We start from the raw sequence: 14,666 nt of genomic DNA on the forward strand, positions 1-14,666 counted from the left end.
TTGTAAAAACTGATGAAATCACCTTCTCTGAGGAGAAAATGATCCATTTTTATAAATAATGACATGGAACACTTAAATATTTAATTTGCACACAAGCATAATGACGAGATTTTATTTAAATGAGACTTGACAGAGTCAGAAGTGCAGACAGTGACAAGCAGCATAAGAAAGAGAGAGTTTCTTTTGTAGTTTGTTTATAAGTTTGTATTTATCAATGTGATATGGGCTTCATTCCAGTTCAGCAGAAAAATGCTGAATCAATTACAGATAGGCAAAAGCAAATCTAACACCTGAGATACAAGACGTACTTTTTGCTTCAAGCTGTTAAAACTCCTGCTTTAGTATCTCAGCTCTGCATAAATGCTCTCCAAGGTTAAAATTTCACTCCATTTCAATGCTTCTCTCTTCTGCAGTCTGGAAAGCACTGCCTTAATGACCTTCTGCAGCTACCCAGATATACACAAACACTCCCTGTCCGCATGTGCTGCCCCAGTTTCCACTGATTTCAGCAGTATTTTTCCTCTTACGTAACAAGTACCACCTTTTCAACCTCAACTCGTTCAAAAGAAACCAAACCAACCAAGGCTCTTTTTCCATAACCTAACCAAGCAGTTATCAGTTAGTGGCTACTGGATGCAGGTAACAGGCTGGATCTGAACCTGTGATCTCCAAGAGACCTACACTCCCCCATCAGCCATCCCCTGAGAACCAAATTAATCAATTTTTTATAAAAGCACAATCATGCACTAAAGCACTGTAAAGGGAAAACTGCGGTTATTTGAACAGAAAAGCACACACTGAATTAGAAAGCCAAAGACTTACACTGACTTAGTATTTATTTGGTTGTAAAAAGCATACTATTTCCTTTGCAGAAAACTGTTAACACAAGTTACTTGGGTTTTGGCTTTGTTTGGGTTTTTCCCCTTGAAGAACTCTAACAATAACCATCACTGAAAGCTAAATCTATGCAAACAATAATTGGATTGAATGAATGCACACTGATAACGATTTAGGGAAGTAAAAAGAACTTTTTGCATAAAAGTTGATGCTGAACAATAAACACCATAGACAGCTGAAGGAAGGAGTATGTGGGGATGATAAAACCACAGTTGACTCACTGATACAGTCACACTTCCATCTGTCAACAAACAATATGCTTACAGAGGATAGTTAGCAATGTATCAGTGTGTCAATGACTGAGATGTTTTACAGATTAGAGAATAAGGAGCTTAAAAGCGCCCTGAAATAATTTTTTTCAAGTATTATCTTTATGTAGCTTTCCCCACAACAGTTCTTATGCACCAACTTTGTTGTACAATTCTCCTTTGTAGAAAAATAAGTTTACAACCTTTTTAAGCTAGGCATTAAGTTGAATTCAAGTTTAAGAACGTGCACTCTTTGAAACAGAAAACCTTACGACACGAACACCAATAACATGCATCCAGTTTCTGGCACAGGGATTGAAAGGTAAATGGCTATACCATACAGGAAATATTTTAATAATGAATGTAAACACAAACCATATCCAGAAAAAGTCAACAAAATAATTTCCACTAACTAAGCTACGAGGCAAATCCTATGCGCACAACCAGCTGACAAAACCCAAAAGAAATTAAGACAGGAAAAACCTCACATACTCAGTATTATGTTACTAATGTTTAAAAACCACTCACTTGGACAATAAAAGGGAATCTTTTTATCCTTGTTTCATGTGCTTGAACCAAAATGTTAACCTAACATAACCAGCAAGCCACCATTAATAAAAGCTCCACGCTGAAAAACAACTAAGAGCTTACCCTCTACCCACACATAATTTTGATACAGGTATGCTAAATGCAGAAACCAAAGTCTGTTTACTTAGATGTTTTGCTTGTATTTGATTGCCAGTTTACTTGTATTTGAATATCAATTTGCAAGCTAATTAGAGAACATTGCTGAGCCCATTACAGAAAAATATTGCTCCACCATTAACTGCAGTGCTATCTCTCTAATTCCTTTAAAGACTGGCTTCAAACACCATTGTCGCCTCCATTCAAAACAATTAGTGTACATTTATGTCACATTTTAAACTGCAGAGAATCAAATTTTTAAACACTAACAGACTGCACCACTATTTTGATAGCTTTTATGTTACAAATTATGCTTTTAGGGATTCATAACTTTCCTATTTAAGAGAACGTTAAGCTGGAACTCACAGAGGGTCTTAAATAATTCCTCTTCTCTACAACCTGAGAGGCTATGTGCCATTAACTTTCAAAACCAAACAAAACCTACTTCTTAAAAGGCAACACAAGGCACAAGAATGAGTTTGCTCCTGCAGGCAAGCAGATAACATCATAGTATTTGCCACTGCTCACAGGTCTGCCAGAAAACGCTAAAGGTGGTAAAAGCAAGGAGGAAAAATTCAATATAGGCCAGTTTCTGAAGCTCTGCGAGTAACTCAGAGGAGGAGCAGACACACCTGAGCCGTGGTGTGCTGTTCCTCTGCCCAGAGCAGGCAGGACTGCAGCAGGGTCAGGGAGGGCAGCTGCAGGAAGTGCTGGGTGCCCTGGTTCTCCGGGATTATTGGCAGCCAGGCTGGAGGGTTAATGGGATTGCTTGCCAGCATCTGCAACCCAGCTAAGAACCACCGCTGCAATTCACTGCTATGCCTGGATGGGGCTGGGATGCAGCAGGCAGCAAGGGATGGGCAAGGAGCTGATCCTCAGCTGCCCAATCCCAGAAAAAAGCAGGAAAAAAGCTCCCGGTTGCACTGCAGGGAGAAAAGGAAAAAAAACCCAAAACAAATAAAAAGCCTATCTAACAGACAATGCAACACAGTGGAGTCTAATTCAGCTATGACCTTCTTTTTTCTCATCACCCTTAACAGACCTCTTTTCTCAGTAACTTACCTCCTTTTCCTCAGCAGGTCCTAGTAAACAAACTGAGCAAGCTGACCCAGCTGAGAACTAGCCCACCACAAAAAGCAGGGCTTGTTTTGTGTCCTTGTTATTTCCCTTAGGATGCATATAGGATGTCTCAAAGTAGATAAGGAAAATGAGGAAATAGGAAGTTACTCCAAGATACTTTCCATACTGCCTTAGGCTGTCTCTGCACTCCTCTTTCAAAAAAATGCCAAGTTACTCTATTTCTTCTAGAGCTTTGGAAATCCTTTTTTTTTGTCGCTGAACTACACCAAGGTCTCAACTCCTCCCCCCATTCCAGCATCTTTCATCAGCTGGATTCTTCTCCTTCTGTCCTTTCCCCAACCTCTGCTTCATTTTCCACTCCAGAGTTTCACCCTGCTCATCCCCCAGCATTATTTTCCTTGCCTTCTGGAGAGACAAATCACTCAGCTGGGGTGTACGGAGAGAAGTGGAAAACCCTGAGTATTGTATTAAATTGGAAAGATTTAAAGAGTACCAAAGGCCAGTTACTCCCTCTTCTACAGCCTAACTAGAAGATAATAACCTTAGTAATTACTCTTCCACTCAAAATCTGGCACCATTCCCTTGCACCTTCCTTTGGTCCCTCCCTATGTACTCAGCTCAGCAGGGCTGACTCTGATGCCTAGGATACACCCTGGAAGTTTCAATGTGAACTCTTCTAAAAGTTATCATTTCAAGATGTAAAAATGCCCACGTTGAGTGTCACAATGAAACCAAAAGCAATGAATCTGCCTCACCACATTCAACCAAAATCAGAGCAGTTCAAACTGTACTTGGATTTGTAGATTGACATGCAAGTCTTCAACACAGCAGTATTTGATTTAATGTAACCATTAAGTGCTTAAACACTACTGGAATTTATCTGTATTTAGTATGGTAATATGTTCTGTAATAAAAGGCATTTTCCTCTAATATCAGTTCAATAGGATGCTCTAATAAATTTGTCTTCTGCGTTGTTAGAAAGATGACAAGTCCACAAAAACGTATCATAATTTTAAGCAAGAATTTGAATAATGTCTCATATTATACTAACACAGATAGTGTCACCTGAATTGTTGCTCCATGTATTGCATGTACTGATCTACCCACATAAAGACAGGGGTTTTTTTTAATACAGCTGTTGCAAGAACACCAACTTTCCTTCTACCACTAAATAAATCTCTCATTCTCAAGGGCATCTTTGTCTGCTAGGGACTCCTTCTGCATAGCTTTGTAACCATCATTCCTCCCAGCCGCTCCTAGAGCATGGGTCAGCCATGGAGAAGGCTCTAAGTATAGCAATTCCAGTAGAAATTATATCCCCTTGGGAATCAAGGCCAGATGGCATAGTTTAAAACTGAGGTAAGGCTACACTAAATGGTGTTAGAAACTAGACCTGGCTTCAGAGGCAGAAGGAAACATCACCTTTGCCACCCCCTGCTGAGCCATGCCCAGGGTTTACTGAGGCAGCTGACAACTCAGCCCTCATAATTCGTATTTATGCACACAAAAAGGACATCACATTTGAGATCTTCATAAGCAACCAACTGAATACAGAAAAAGGGAAAAGTACTAATTAATTCAGTACATTCCAAGTAAACGCACCATAAACAGAAATTACTATCAGAGCTGGACTAATTAACTAAGTAATTTCCACATCCCAGAACACTGCAACAATTCAGGATTTCTATAATTTTTTTATAAGTGTGTTCCTCTTTATCAAGATGCAGTTCTTAAGATTCTACCCTGGAAATAGAAGCAGTATTCCTTTCACAGGGAATAAGGGTAAGCTAAGTTTCTTCTCTAAAAAAAGTGAAGAAAATAGTGCATTTAGGATTTTTTTATTTCCACCTCTAATCCAAATACTCTATAAAACATTTTGTTTAGGACATGTTTACAGGCTTCTTTCAGAATGACTTCTTATCTAGAACTCAAGTCATTATTTCCTTGATACTGTATATACAAATTGATCCAAATACCACAATTCTAGAACAGCTTTACGGTCCACTGAGGGATAATGGAGTTACATTTCTGAAATGTTTGTCCTTTGCATACACTTGAAACATCACTGAATTTTACTATTTGCATTTATTCTCTGTTTATATATATGTAATGTTCTACATGCAGGCCTGCAGTGAGAAAATAACGTTAATCAGTAGCTTAGAATTAAAGACCAAAATCAGGTATCACATACAAATCAGACACAGAACTTTACAGAAACTATAGTTAGAAAAAAAGGACTCACCACTCATATAGATATTTTACCACTGTTCAGCATGGGGAACATATGTTATTTATACACTGGGATATATTCTGCATTTAACTGAGGAGTGGGGAAAAGGAAGTAAGGAAACTACATCTCAAGAAAAGCTGTCTCTTGCTTCAGCAAAAGAAAGCTCTGATTTTTCAAGGGACAAGAATCTGAGAATACATTAAGAACTTGGTACATGAATAGACAACAAGCATCATAAAACAGGCACTGTGCTAGCGTAGTTAAAACAAACAGAAGCAGCTCTACCAATCCAGCATAGTAAGCTCAACACTGACACAGGAGAATTTAGGATACTGTGGGGTACAGAAAGAGGACAAACAGGAAAGCTGTTTGAGAAAATAAGAGGAAAAGGATTAAAAAGGCAGGAGACTGAGAACTGAAATGCAACTGTGACAAAATAAAGCAACAAGACATCACTACGTAATGGCATTAACATTTACTCTGCTTTGCATGAGAGGGGAAAATTAAACCTTCTAAATATTAAGCAGGACTGGAGGGGGGGAAATAAATAAATAAATACATGCATATATTCCCAGTATAAGCTTCTGGACAACAACAAAAAGTCTCACTCCCACTAAGGCTTAGAAGAATAGCTAGAATAGTATTCTGGGTTTAGTTGTTTGGGTTGTGTTTTTGGGGGTTTTATTTCTTGGGTTGTGTTTTTTGGGGTTTTTTGGGGATTTTTTTTTTGGGGGGGTGTTTTATTTGGGGGGGGGTGGACGGAAAAAAGGGTAAGGGAAGAGAATTTCTAACAACAATACATTTGGGAAGAACTGAAATATTTCTTGCCCAGCTTGCCAGCAGCTCATAGAGAGACCCCATCCATCTGACATTCTTTGGCTGTCTGCCTGGAAGGAGCTTGTCAACTTGTCTTTTTGCTTAAGGCAAAGAGACTTCAAACAAAGTAGTTACCATTTTCTTTTTTTTTTTCATAGAGGAAAAAAAAAAAGTCCAATTTTTTTTTGTGTGTGTGGGAAGACTAATTTCCTCATGGAAAATATGATATCACTAAAAATACCTTCCCTAGCTCTACCATTCACTTGCACTAGATTATCAAAGCCGCTGGTGCATACTTCTATAGTAAGAATACAATTGTACAAAAGTTGTTTATAGAAAGGAGTGAGACATAAGCCTTAGACGATATGCTGCTGACTCCAGTTCTATCATGATTATATTTTTTAAAGGAATTTTACTCCTAGCTGATGATCGGCATTTTTATATATTGAATGATAAAATAACACCAGCAGCAAAAAAAGCCAAGTGGCTTCACCTGGGACAGACAGCACCAATGTAACTTCCATCATGAAGGACTGTTGGTTGCCTTCAAATGCCAGGCAACTCCTGAGCATCACATTCCCAGCAACATGTTTCTGAATTGTTTCAGAACAACTAGTGTTTTCAATGATGAACTACAAAGTCAGTCAGTGGGGACACCAAATTCAAGTTCTGTCACCCAGTCCGAAAGCACCAAAAACAAGTATTACTTTCTAAGCATTTCACTGCTAGAAGAGAAAAGGCAGCAGGGACATCACAGCTCTGTTTAAGTACACAAGATCTTTCAGTGAAAGCCTAAGGAGTAGGAGTGCGAGTTTTACCCCAGATAAACTGGCTAACCCTGTTCATGTTACGGTTTCATGAGCACTTGGTACCAGGCACAAAGAGGAGAGAAGGCATAAGCGATGCTTCTTTCAGCAACGCTCTCCGCTAGCTCCAGCTTAAATGGCTCATGAAGCTTCCCTGTTACTCATCCATAATCACCACTTATCTCTCTGATCAACCCCAAAATATTTTTTTTCTTTATCATTGTGCAACTTGAAGAGGTTAGAAATATTTTATAGCTACACAACACTCACAGGATACATTTATGAATCTTGTCAAGACAATGAATTTTTTTAGCAGAAAACTAAGAGCATGTATTTAGTAACAGCACAGACAATATTAAAAGTCTTTGAAAGACAAAACATTAAAACAAATCATCAGAGTAAGAATCTCTAACTTTAAAATATCATTCTGCAAATAACTATTCAAGTAACCCTCCTAGGTGAATGATTTTAGCAGAAATGCATTATTTGTATCTTAAAATTTGCAGGACATATAACAAGGATTAGATCAATAGTCTAAACTTACATATTAAACTGCCACAAGTACTTTTCCTGGGTAAACTACAAAACCATGATAAAACCCACACAAGAAAAGGCATTTAATGTATTAAACATAACTCCTTCTTTAACTTAACCTCTTCTTCACCAAATACTACCTCTTATCTTATTTATAGACACAATTCAGAAGTGCCATGCCTGTAAATTTGTGTTACATACCTACCTCTACTAGGTGATGGATGGTGAGTTGTTGTTTGCGTATGATTTCTTTTCTTTTACTGAATGTTGAAACATTTAGTCCTAAAATACTTTGAAGTATGTTAAATTCTAAAGTATACAGAGGCCCAAAATAACACCACAGTTTTATCAGTAAAATACTTTTAAAGGTGAATAAAGTTTTTTTATATTTTTTTTTCAGAGATTGTTACTTTATTTTTTCCTTCATTTACAGAAATGAAGGTACTAGTAGTTCTGAGCTCACCCAGTTTCTTAGTAAAATCACCATAATTTCCCTGAAGTGACTGATACCAAGTGGAACATCACGTAACACAGTACAGATTTACTCAAAATTAGACCTGTGGTACTTGGCCTACATGCATTTAATGACCTGAGCATACTGCATCTTGACCTCAGACTTGCCAGACTTTGTGCAAGACAAAATATAAGACATAATCTTTGAAGAGTCTCCAAGGCTGTAACAGGTGAAGTCTGTACTGGAGAGCATGGACATTGCTGACACCATGCCAGAAGGCAGCAACAGGACATAGCCTTTCCTGCAGCCTACCTCCTACACAACTCAGTCATGACCTACTAAAGGTGTAGCTTCCAACTTCTGCTGTGCTTTCCCAACTAACTGCATCTCTTGTCTGCAGAGGAGTCCTTCTTCCCCTCATCCTGAATCCAGGGACAGCTATCTTTCTCTTTCCTTCCCTTTACCCACATTCACAAATTTGAGGGTTTTTCACTTTTCCTATTTATGTTATTCTGAATGTTATTGCTCCACCAGTTTTTCACATATTGTGACAACTAAACATGTAGTGGCATCTAAGGCCCCCATGCAGAGGAGATACTAGTAGGCTGACTTATTATCCTAGCCATATGAAAAGACAGAGCCATTATCAGTTAAAAAATTGTCTTATTTTAGTGTAACAGCAACAAGTCCAACCCTTTCCCCAAAACAAGCACCACCGGAATACAGAAATACAAATAGAAACCTCTTCAGAAAACAAAGTATCCTGTAATGCATGGTGGAACTCCACCTCATACTCCAAGGTAAATATTTATTATGATAATACTTTGAAGTCAGATATCCTATGTTATCGTAACAACTGAAGGGCACAGATCAAAAAGTCACGTGGCAAGTCTAACTTTCTTGACGTTTTGGTAAGATGGAAACTGAAAACTCAAGAGAGGCTTGTACCCCACTATGCAAGATAAAAGCAAGTGAACAAGACAGATATTAAAATACTGAAATGGTCATGAAAATTATTGTATCTTGAAGAAGTAACTTGTCAAGGAAGAATCAAGTCAGGTTCAAATTATTCTATAGCTGGCTGAGAGGACCATGAAGCCTCTGTGCTTGTGGTATCAACTCACAAAATCAAGGAAAATGAAAGCTTTCACTTCTAAATCATATAGAAAACCTATAGTTACATGCCTCACTTCTGGATTCATACTTGTATAAGCATGTGGTTAGACAGGGGAAGCAACCAAGATCAGAATCAGGCCCATAGCTACTCCTAAGAAGCAAATGTCATGCAACTATATTTAATTTGCATCATCATCTGAATCTAGATGGTTTAATAACCAGAAAAAAGGCTTTTGACAACAATAGTATTTCAAAATGACAGTGTAATTAAATTTAAGTCAAAGCTATGCAATGACAGACCGTATGTTTATGTGTAACCAGCAAATTATATGCTTTTAAGCATGTCAAAATTTTCAAAAGAATTAACCATTGCAGTAATTCAACTGAAGAAACAGTGGTAAGAAACAGACTCCCCCAAGCTGTTTTTCAACCAGCTGATATGATGTGATACATACTGTATGCCTCATACAGTTTTTCCAGTTCTTACTTCCCTAAAATACTATGAGTTTTAATACCATTCAAGGACAAACCAATAGTCATGCTTCACTCACTTCGGAGAAGCAAGGGAAGGCATTGTGTCAATGCAATGACTAATGAGGAAGGAAGCCACTCTGCCATCCTATGTTACTAGTTCAGGCTCAGTTAAGGCTAGTCAGTCATTATCACCAGATTTGTATGAGCAAGCAGTCCACTGTAGGTCCCAGCTGGCAGAGAGAAAAAAAAGGGGGAGAAATTGCAGAACGTGTCTTGTTTCCACGAAGAGCGAAGAGAACTTCCACAAGGCAGGGTAGATCTCAAAACTGGTGTGATCTCCATTTTAAGATTAACTGATAGCATGGTAAATGAAACCACCAAATGTTTGTTACTGGTTAAGGCGGCACCTTTAGAAAGCACTTGGTCCACTGTACTCCCTGTTCCTGTTCCTGCCCATCTCTCTGGGTTTGTGCCTCACCTACTGAAGGGGCTCTCAGTGCCGATGGCTATTGCAGAAGACTACATTAGAGTAATCTATTAAATCTCATTTGGTGGGAAAGAGAGAAAAATTCTTTCCTCTATTATTTTCTCAACGGGCAGACATTTACCTTAATATCTGAATTTATAAGCCATCTTTTAATAAAAGGAAAGTCTGTGGTGGTAGAATATACTTCCTTGAAACTGAACAGAAAAAGCTTTAATAACTCAAGTTTAAATACACTAAAGCTAATCAATTCATCCTGCTATTCAAGTTTCCATTATGCTTCCCAAAAAGCACAAAACAGGTCTGTAAAAATATAATTAAGGAGAGAGACTAATACATACAGCATGTAAAATCAAGACTGCAGCTTTTACTTCATTTGTTTTGCAGACTCATTAGAATTTTTTTCATTTAAATGTCTTGATCTGTGTAACCATATTTGTATGTGAAAAACAAATTAAATTAGTCCTTATTTAACATGTATTTGAAACCATCTAAATCTCATGTTCTAAGTCAGTTCCACAATGTCCAAATTAGACGGGAAAAAATGTATTACGTTAGCAGTTTAGAAAACAGCCAAATTAATACACAGCTTAAAAAATGTTCTACATCTACAAACTTGTATACTGAAACTAAGCTGGCTGGCAAATCCAGAAGATTCAGAGCATGTGCCTCTGAGTCCTACAGATGATGAAAAATAAGAACACAAGAAGAGCAGCGAACCAAATTCCCAACCTGGATGACCTGCAAGCAGATGTACTGACTGCAGCACATCCCTGGCAGAGGCAAGGGCTGGCACTTGCTGAGCAGGTCACCCTTGGCCCAGACATCATGCCATTCAGGCGGAGGTAGGTGCCAGGATGAGAGCAGTGCACCATCCATGAGGTGGCACCGGCACTGTCCTGGCACAGCTCCTCACAGAGCCCCCAGTCCCGTGGTCACTAAGTAAGGGCTCATGGGCAACTGTGCTCTCCTCTATCTTGCTTTCCATAGGGTTTCCTGATTAGGGAAAAAGTAGTAAGAGCCTTAGTATTCATGTGAGCCTCTGCATTCATGTGAGCACTAGGACTGGGTGTAAATTCAGTACTTCTATGGTAGATGTGAAACAGAAGGGAAATGTTCTTTACCTCCTCATCATCCACACACACATAGGCTCTTAGTATAGACCAGCGGCACATGTATCATCAGTAGCAATAAGAAACGTCAGTGAGAATGCTGTGCTGAGAAAGAGAATTAGTGGATAATCATGGAAAGGTTTGTAACGATCAGTATCTTCAAGTTATGGTCAGAGGTGCATGTGCTACCACTAATGTAAAAAAAATTTTCAAGTCCTCTGACAGTAATCAAAAAACAAAGTGCAGTTGACATTCTCTCCTGCAAGAGTTTGTACCGTATTTGAGGATGAAAATGCTCCATATTGATTTAAGGTTACAACTACAGGAACAAAAAAAATCAAAATGTCCTTTCTAACCATACCATTGAGAAGAGGCTGTCCTCCATGTAGACTCCTTGACACCACTGCACTGTGAACATCTTCAGGAAATCCAGTCTTGCATGACATATCTTCACAGGTTGCCTTTATCGGTGCCTGAAATGCAAGACAAAATTTATGTAATACTCACAACCCTCATTCACCAGAGAAACATTCCAGTTGGCACATACTCCATTTTACTGCTGTCTTGTACAAGCAGCGTCTTTGTTTCTGAACGACTGCAATTAGGACCACGAGGGCAAAGGGTTAATCTTTCTGATAACTGGAACGGAAGGAACAAATCCCACTTGTCTGGTAAGATCTAAATAATACACAATCTTGATTCTTCTGACAACTGAACATTTCCACTAAACCAGTCATCGAGACTGAAGCAGAATCATAAGGGGAACAAAAACATTCCTTCCTCTGGAAATAAATGCTGCACAAAACCCACTGGCAACTTTTTCATAGCCAGATTGAGAGGAACAACTTCAACTGCTGACTTAAAATGCTTTATTTAGAGTATTTCTATGTGAGGCTGCACCAGAACAAGTAAACTAAGATAAAACACTACATTTGCAGTAACTTAGCAGAACTTATATTTGTGTTAGCATTCAAATAGATACCATATAAAGCAAATGTTTCCAGTGCAATCTCCTTCTTTTTCAAAGAGACATTAAGTTAAAAGGAGAGTAGCTCATTATTAAATCTGCACAAAAAGGGAAGTGCCAACCCACTGCAACTGTTTGTTCTCTTATGCTCTTAAGATTTCATAAATGCCTTTTTATTAAGAAACATGATACAACATTTGGAAACTTGTTTGTTCTGTGGTGTTCCACGTTTAGCAGATACTTCTGATCTCTAAGCTCGTTTCCAGTACAGTTTGTTGCCTAGTTGAAAACACCCATCTGATTCTCCGTGGCAAAGGACTGAGATTATTTTCAGCAGATTGTTTTTGTCTCATTTTAGTGCTGCACAAGACAACAGCCCACCTTACACGTGGCTGAGTGACCATACATGGCAAAACCCTTTTCACACTGCACAACGCAGAGAGGCCGGCTCCCACGCCAGCCTGGGCTGAGACACATCCGAGAAATCACAAGAGCCCTCGCACCGTCTCAAACACGCCTACGTGCCAAGTAAAGGCCTATCCATGTGCATACCCAGATGTAGTATATGGTCGTTGACAGCAAGAGCAACTGTGCTGCTATATCGTATCTAAATCTGATCAAGATTTAAATTAGGTATTCTTTTTTACTTTCCCAGATGGGCTTCCATCAAGTAGACTTACTCAAGGCCATGTAAGCATGTCTGCATACACTTGGCAAAGCAAGCACCACAGGAAAAATTAAAAAAGGAATGGAGATAGAGATGATGGTGTTACACCTGTTTCCACACTAACCTCAGGGAAAGAGGGCATCCGAGCAGAGGTGGGACAGGAGCATCTCAAACTAAAAGAGCTTCCTCAGGGAAGTGTGACTGGGCAGAAGTGTAATCTCTCCTCTGACACCCATGGCCAAGCTCAGCATGCAAACCCCTATTAGGGTAACTTTAGCACTAATACAATCAGGCATTTGTAACACATTGCATTGCTCTTAGAGCAACGTGGTCTCTAACTAAGCAGTTCAACACTGACACTAGCAAAAAAAAAAAAAATTAATTAAAAAAATTTGCTACTATCCAGGTAATCACTCACTAAGAGAACTTAAAATTATCAAGTGTCAGGTTAACTTCAACTGTGATATGTATTTAAATGTGACTTGAGTATTACACGGATATCTCACCTTTCTACAATTACTTATGTACTTTATTATGCTTACATGGGGACCCTGAAGAGAAAGCAAACATGAGAAACAGTTAAAGCTACCATGGGAGTTACGTAACCTGCAGAGCTGGAACTTGGATCTGTAGCTTAGCCCCATCAGTCCATTTATACATTGAGTTTTTAAGATAAAAAGATGGTAAATAAAAAATAATTATGATTCTAACTGTCAGTTTCCTGAGCTTTAGAACTCAAATCACAAGTTTGGGAAGGTTTCCGTCATTTGAAAGAACAATAGGAGGACTTGTTTAAATCACTTTACAAAAGGTGACCTCAAAGCAAATGTGATGGAGAAAAAAAAATAAATCCTTTTATGGTACCCTTGAAACAAAAGGTCCTGGGTGGGCAGCTCAGGAGATAGTAGGATTTTTTAAAAGTCTGCACTGATGCGCCTGGGAATCTTTCAGCCTTTCTAACAATCTATATGTACTAAACAGCTCTTATAAACTGAAACAATGCCCACTGAAACAAAGGCTGGGGGATATGAATAGAGAGCCTTCTTTATTCTTTCATTTGCAGCCATCAATTTTATCCGGAAACAAAAGACTGTACTCTGGTCTTCAAAAACAGCCCTTTGTAAAGATTGTTTCAGAATAAAAACACAAGGGAAAGAAGAATTCAAATTTTCAGCAATTCTTAATCACCCTGTGTTAAGCTTTTTGAATTAAGTACAAGTTGTAGCTTCAGACACACTGGGTCATATCAAGTTCAGCTTAAGAATACTGCAAGGCTTCAACCATTTTAACTCTAAGGAAAGGAAGATGCAGAAATATTATCCCCTTATCTGGGGCAAATGGGGAAAGCCAGTGAAAATTATGGGGCACATTATTGTAATTTTTTGTAATTGTAATTTACAGGACTTTATATGATTAGGCCAGTTCCCAAGACTATTTCAAATATTACTTGTACATTCATCTACAGAAGGACACTACTGAAACTATTAACTTGGCTTGCACCTAGATAAACCTACTTATTGGAGTTACAAAGCTTTGAACAAGCCCAACACTTACAAAATTCTCCTCTCAAGTACTAACAGACTTTGCTAAAGCAAAACAGGGTTACTACTGAAAAACTATTCTCTCTCCTCATCCTTTATGGCTTATTTAGTAATTTTAACTACAAAATGAGCGACAAGCATTACCAGCGTCCAGATGCTAAGGAGCTAACACCTAGTCTAATATGGTGTCAGATCAGATTAAATGCAACAGGCAAACTGAAATTATGAAGCAAAATCATGTTAATTAGAAGTCCTTTGTCAAAGTTATTATTCAATCAATTAAAAGAATTGGCCATTTCAATATACTTATGGCAGTTAAGCCCAAAGTTTTCATAGTCTGCTCCTCAGTTACTTTAGTTTTGTATCTAGAAAACTGTGATTTAGTTTCAAGGTTGTATTCCAGCTCTATTTAAAAAAACAAAAACAAAAAACAAAACCAACCCCCTAAAAAGCCCACCCCAAAACCAGCACAAAAAACCACATGTTGACAATCTCAGCTTCATAATTTTAAAGGATTCATGTTTACATCTTTTTCTAAACAACACCAGTAAGAGTC

At 38.4% G+C, this 14,666-nt stretch overlaps 1 protein-coding gene across 1 annotated transcript in view; it reads right to left on the bottom strand.

Annotated features, from left to right (window-relative positions):
• The window catches only part of CDH2 (cadherin 2), a 114,492-nt gene that overhangs the window by 92,315 nt on the left and 7,511 nt on the right, over positions 1 to 14,666 (bottom strand). The window contains exon 2 of the mRNA XM_051611738.1: positions 11,297 to 11,408. Within this exon, the coding sequence (XP_051467698.1) occupies positions 11,297 to 11,408 (112 nt within the window). The remainder of the gene's footprint in view (positions 1 to 11,296; positions 11,409 to 14,666) is intronic.

Source organism: Apus apus, chromosome 2 (genome assembly GCF_020740795.1).
Source record: "Apus apus isolate bApuApu2 chromosome 2, bApuApu2.pri.cur, whole genome shotgun sequence".
Classification (NCBI taxonomy): Eukaryota; Metazoa; Chordata; class Aves; order Apodiformes; family Apodidae; genus Apus; species Apus apus.